General features: G+C 43.6%; 1 protein-coding gene across 1 annotated transcript; it reads right to left on the reverse strand.

The window, feature by feature from the left end:
• Nucleotides 1-2,928: 2,928 nt before the first annotated feature.
• On the reverse strand, nt 2,929-6,470 carry insig1 (insulin induced gene 1). The gene is made up of 6 exons (XM_046852439.1): nt 6,269-6,470; nt 5,860-6,175; nt 4,443-4,567; nt 3,893-4,059; nt 3,704-3,803; nt 2,929-3,538 (listed from the first exon to the last, which is right to left on the reverse strand). The coding sequence occupies exons 2-6, from the start codon at nt 6,167-6,169 to the stop codon at nt 3,509-3,511; spliced, it is 732 nt and encodes a 243-aa protein (XP_046708395.1). The 5' UTR covers nt 6,170-6,175; nt 6,269-6,470; the 3' UTR covers nt 2,929-3,508.
• Nucleotides 6,471-6,800: the final 330 nt, after the last annotated feature.

Raw genomic sequence — 6,800 nt, forward strand, 5'->3', positions numbered from 1 at the left:
AATAGATTTGCTGGGACTTAAGTGGTTCGGTGAAACGTCAACTACAGATACATGTCTTTCTGACCTCTGACCTGTCTGTCTCTCTGGGTCTGTCTTTGTCCTGGGATCATTTAAATCGAAGCTGAAGTGCAGAGAGAGTCTAGGGGGTAGTAAAGTGTATGTCGGGGATAAAGGATCAGTGTGTGTGTGTGTGAGTGATGCCGGATTTGTTCGGTCCTCACAAAGCAGGAAGCAGCTGTGGATGGAGCGAGGACGTTACGCTTGAGTGGCGCCCCACAAAAGACCAGAGCAACTTTCTCAGCAAGGAAAAGAGAGCGAGAGGAAAAAAAAAAGAGCTGGACACGTTTGTTCGGTCTTCCACCCGTCTGTCTGTGGACTCTGAAGACACCCTGAATGGACAATTCAAAACTTGGTAATAAAACTGACCCGAGCACCAACTACAGGACTGGAGATCTATTTTACACAAGTCTGGAATTCCTTTTTTCCAGGAGTTCATTAAAGGGGGTTCTGTACAGGGGGATTTCCACCATCAGGAGTTCCGTACAGCGAGTTCCCCAGCACCATGGGTTCTATATGATTGGTTCTGTACAGGGGGTTCTGCATCATTAGGAGTCTTTTAACAGTGGGTTCCCGATTACCATGGGTTTTAAACAGGGGGTTCTACAACACAAGGGCTAATGTACTAATGTATTGGTTTTGTACAGAGGGTTCCCCAGCACCAGGGGTCCTGCACAGGGGGTTCTCCACAATGAGAGGTTCCACATAGGATGTTCCCCAGCACAATGGGTTCTACAAAGGGTTAAACATAGGGTTCTACACCACCAGGGCTAATGCGCTGTGGGTTCTGTATATAGGGGATTCCCCAGAACCATGATTTCTGTACAAGGGTTTCCCTAGCCAAGGGGTTCTACACAGGAGGTTCTCCTGTACAGGAGGTTCTCCAATACCAGGTTTTTGGTTGAAATGTGGTCTACCATGGCCATAGGTCTAACAGTATTTACTGTAGAGGATCTGGGAATTCCTCAGACATCTGCTCAGCGCTGTTCCGTAATCCCTGGCGTACAGAGGTGGTGCTCTGTGAGATGGAGAGATGAAATGCTGCCATCTTGTGACGAGCAGAACAACAGGATGAGATTCAAGTAACTTCAGTTCAGATCTCATTTAAAAACAAAACATGTTACTGAGTTACTGAGTATCAGTGGGATCACAGCAGGAAAATGACCAGTGACAGGATGCAACCGAGTCGAGTTCCCTGGGTTGATTCCTTCACAGCAAATAGCACTGTATACAAATAATTATACAATCCACAAAATACTGAAGACCACCCACCCTCAAAAAATATGAACTTGAACTTTTAACACACTATTTGGCCACATTTGTCACACCATAAGATTTAAATGTCTCTGCTGAGCATCTCCACATGGAGAACCAATTTACTGTTATAATGAGCTCCACTTTTCTGGGAAGATGTTCCACTAGATTTTGTGGAGATTTATTCAACAACGGTGCTAGTAAAGTCAGGTAGTGATGTAGGTGAGAAGGTGAGGAGTCCTGGGGTGCGGTCAGCGTTCACATTCATCCCAAAGGTGTTGAAGCTCTATAGCAGATCTTCCACTCCAACCCAAGGAAAGCAGATCTTCATGGAGCTTTGTATTATACTGTACTGTATTCCGTCCCATTGTCCAACTCTGACCATCACCAGAGATTAACCTGGGCGGAGCTTCCTTATTTTTTAAATAAATAAATAAAGTCACGAGAAAAGTCAATACCTTCAACTTCATTTTATTTGATAGACAGTGTTGTAGAAATCATGCGGCTACATGAGTAAACATGGACCGAAAAAAACAAAAACAAATAAAAACACAAGTCCAAAAATTTCTACAAATAAAATAAAGCTTTCGTTCGATTTGTGTCTTCATCGTTTCCCTGAACTGAAATCCTGTTAGCATGTGGCATTTATATTTCAATTTCCATCCAGCTCCCCACACACACACACACACACACACACAATTCTGTTTGAAACATTTGATCTCAACAGGTAGAACAGAACGGTCCACACTTTCCGATCAGAACAGCAGAAGTGGTCATTGGTGTCGTTGAAATCGGTTTTGCGTGAACGTAAAGAAATCCGAGCACGAGTTATTGCTTCTTCGTACTGCATATGATCTTTTACGTAACAATAATATAATAATAATAATAATAATAAAAAAACAACAATGGAAATAAATACCGAGGCTTGCTAGGACTGATTGCACTTAGAATCGTTGCTCAAGTTCGAAAAAAAAGAAACCTGTTATTAGCGCCTTTCTGATTGGCTGAAGAGGTTCAATTATGCAAATGCGGAGAAGTTTGTGCGCTAAACGATTGAATGTATATACAGTTGCGAAAATCCGACCTATAAGTACAGTCCAGAAAACGCCTGCTCGCGTCTTCATTTCGTACGTCATCGTACGTCACGCTTCGCTTCAGAGCACAGGTCACGTGAGGTCACGGCCTGAATCCCAGCCGGCGTTCCAGAACGTTTGGCACTTTTTTTTGTTGTTTGTTTGTTTTAGATGACAAGCGGTGAGCAAAAAAAAAAGAACAAAGTGGAAAAAAGTGACAAAAGCACTCATTATAATAGAAGGCAATCACAGATTGCAAATTTCTTCAAGGCTGCAATAAAGAACTTTCTGCCGGACAGAAACGCTGGATTTTAAACGTCTAAAAATTGTCTCTGGAAAAAGAATCCATCCGACAGACCATAATATTAGCGGAAGGAATCTGCGCCCTTCCTTTTAGTTGGCGGATGTTTTTTGGTGCAGCCTTGAAATGTTTCCCTTTTTACTTTCTTCACACAACAAAAAATCCAAAGCAATCAAAACACATATTTGGCCGCCATCTTTGTTTTCACTCACACACACTTAATCAACCTTTCTTCAGACCACCCCACACGTATGAGGCTAATACACTGTATACGTGAACCCAGTTGTGCTACATGACTCTATAGAGTTCTTTCTTTTTTACGAAGTAACTGCGACGACGAGGTCACAAGTGTAACATTTCATGGTGCAGGGCGGAGCCTGAGCGACGAGGGCGGGGCTACGTGGCTAGCACTTGGATGGAGAGAAGGCGGAGCCAGGGGAACGGCTGCAGAGTTTTGAGGGGGATGTGGATACGTCAATGGCACTCAGGAAAGACGAGTGGGCGGGGCTTATCTAGCATCACTTGACGTAACGAGGTAACCGCGTGCCCTCACAAGCAGTTACTGACAGGAAGTTGACCCCAAAACAGCCTCTCGCGCCCCCGCGGACGCTCCTGCGGTGAAGTCCAATGTCGCCTGCGATTAACGTTTTGTCCGTCTCGCAGCGGCGTGTCCGTCGGACGTACACACACATACACACACCGTCACACACACAAAGACAATCCTTCTCTCTTATTAACACAAACGAGAGATCGGGAAGGAGCTGAGACGAGACGCGTCCCATTCCTCCTCGCTGTGGTGTTCAGGGTCCCTCTGTGCCGCTCACTAGTCGATGTGAAGTTTCTCATTCGTACCCTGACGAGACAAAAAAAAAAACTAAAGAATTAGCTACAAAAACACTTGCAACACTGTGAAGGAGATCAACGCTTTCACCATTTTTCCATTAAGTTCGAAATAAAGCTGAGACGATTAGCAGTTAAACCAATCAACATGAAGAAGTTCTGATTTGAGAAGTCTAACCATGGCTAGCTGCCTGCCGATGTTCCCCACCGTCACGCCTCCTGAGAAGAAGACGCAGGGCAGCCAAGAGCGAACGTAGCCCAGCTGAGGAGACGGAAACCTGACGAAGAAACCAGACATGCCGTTTAATGCTAATCGCGGGCCACGTTTTTATCACTAATATCTCCAGTGATGAAGATGATGACGTACTGGTAGACGCCGTTGTAGACCAACAGCTGTGTGATGAGTGTGGCGAAGAACGCTGTGGTCAGGCCCAAACCGAATCCACTCCTGGAGCGATCAAACGTCCACCACAGACCCAGAGACAGAGCCGCCAGAGTGAGACAGAGCTGCACGTTATTCACAAAGTCCAGCTTCTGAGGAACCGCATTGAGTTAAGGACAAGAACCATGGATTAAAAAAATACAGAAATAAACATGTAATAATGAAGAAAAAATAAGTACAACTACATTTTTAAGTCCTTAAACAAAGTACAAACAAATATATAGAATAATTACAAAAATAAACTTTGATGTAAAAAAAAGTACATAAAAAAATTTGAAAGAAAAAAGTATTAAAGAATGTCAAAGAAAATTACAATTAAAACAATAAATCAGAAGGAAAAGTTTGTAATGTTTAAAGTATATTGACAAATAAAACACAAACAAACAAAAAAACCTATTGTAATGTTTATGAATGAAGCCACGTGTGTTTTTTTGTTTGTTGTTAGCGAGCAGGAAGTGGGGGATGGGAAGGATACGGCACTGGCGTGGTTGATGCCGACGAACACGGCGATGCAGCGCATGACGCTCGCCCACTCGCGCTTGAACTTGTGCGGCTCTCCAAGATGGCTGTCCAGATACGGATACAACAATCCAACCACGGCTGCGGAAAAACACAACAACAAACGCGTTAGCGCGAGTCAGTGACGGCACGCGATTCGTTTAGAATGTTGATGCCGCCAAAAAAAGCGAAGTAACTCGATACCATTCGATGGCTGGAAACTTTTTTTGGTTAAACAATCCTTTAAATCTTGCTCGCGTGTCTTTCGCAGTATTGATTTACGCAGTATCTATTGACTGCGCAATAAAAACAAAACAAAACAAAAATAACCTGAACTATGTCAATTTTTAGCCCATTTCCATTAACGCGATCTTCAGTTCACACTTCCAATTGTGTTCCAAAAGTTGCTTATTCATGAAACGCATAAAAAACGTAAAGGCGCTTCGATCTGCGACATTTTCCGACGTCACGCCAACGACGGAAAAATTGTCAACGTATTCGTAAGCCATTTTTGTTGACTGGCGCCTCCTTGTGGACAAAAGGTCAAAACACAGAGAGAAAAATATGCGTTTCAAACGCAAGCGTATGTGTGGACGAGGTCTTCATCAATCCTGAAACGCAGGATGTTTTGAGGTCAATTTACACTCAACCATAACAAGACCATTTCCTCGCTGCTGAAGACCAGATCATTTCTTTATCTAGTTTTTACATCAATTTCATCAATGCATGCTTCAGTGCTAGCCTTGTCCTGTTTATTACGTGGTATTTTACGAAGTAATGGTCGAATTTGTGCTGAAAAATGATGCATGTTTGCAATAAAGAGCAATTTCAAAAGTTTGTGCACCCCTGCCCTTCATTCTTACAACTTTGGAAGCACTTTAAACATACGGACACAGGAATCATGAAGTTCTACCTCAAAAACTAACAGATTATAAATATGAAACTCAAGTTCTGAGGCAAAAAAGCATTTAAAATATTTGTTAAAAAGCTTCAGTTGGGAAAAATGAAGTATTTTAATGAGTTTTATTGTTAATTATTGCAAAAATAACAGTAATAAATAAACACTGGTGGTTAAAGCAGGGAATGTGGGCGTGGCCTGGTGACGTATGGCGTATACCATCCACGCGCATCACTTCCGTGTTTCCCTTCGTCGTTATATGGCGTGTTCGGGTTGTCAGCCAATCGCGTGCGTTTGCGCCACTCACCCGTTTTCGACGCGAGCCAATCAGAGAGCAGAACGCGCGAACTGACCTGCAGCGTTTTTTTTTCTTTCTTTCGATTTTTTCTTTATTTATTTTTTACAATCAGAGCTCAACTTATTGGGAAAAAAAAAACACGAAACATATCAAAAAGTGTGAGACGAATAAATGCATGAATCACAGGATTAGACTGACCCGCAGCTGTTCCACAGCACAGAGGAACCCAGCAGGCTGAGGAGAACCAGGTATCCAGCACTTCGTCGGGGAACAGGGCGTCCTTCCGCTGGATCTGGAGGAAATAAAGCACCAGCGCCAGGAGCACCCCGACCGCGAACAGGACGATCCCGCGGCGGATTAAATGAGCGGCTCGGACGCAGAGGAGCCACGATGTGACCGCGGACATCACCTCCCCCATTCTCGACGCCATCCAGATGCACAAGTCGGGCAGATCTTTCGCTTTCACACCGGTGCTGCAGCTCCAACAGCGGCTCACGAGTCTCGGCATTTGTCACTGAGAAAAGACACAAAACATTAGTTTACACACAACAACAATAATAATAACAATAATACTAATAGATAAGAAATGAAGTTTCAGGACAAGTACCTTTAATAGCAAGACGTCCTTTTTATCAATCTAGATATGAAATAAACCGTAGGATAAATAATAATAATCCACTCCTGTCCACGTTTGCACCTGATACTGAAGCCCGTGAATGGGGTTCCAGCTGATTTATTCCCTCCCCATGTGCTCACATCAGCAGCAGCTCAAATGTTTGCCTTCCCACCGCTCATGCCATATGAGTCAATGGCATAGGGTTGCCAGATTTCACTCTAAACCCTTTACTCCTTTATAGCCGTCCCGTTCAATATACATGCGAAAATATATACAATACTATTATGTAGCTTTACTTATCATATTAAATATAACAGGAATATTAATAAATAGAATTAAGCCAGTTTCATTTACACGTTTCAATTTCTTTATTTATTAACGTGTATTCCTGCGATCTGGCAACACAGCGAGCGGGACTCGAACGCGCGCCGATGTCTGGTGAGTCGCGCACGTCCAATGAGAGCGCGGAGGCGCGCGTGACGTCACCACACGCCACCCACCCCACCTCCTTCCTCTTGCCTTG

The sequence above is a fragment of the Silurus meridionalis genome, chromosome 6, assembly GCF_014805685.1.
Source record: "Silurus meridionalis isolate SWU-2019-XX chromosome 6, ASM1480568v1, whole genome shotgun sequence".
Lineage (NCBI taxonomy): Eukaryota > Metazoa > Chordata > Actinopteri > Siluriformes > Siluridae > Silurus > Silurus meridionalis.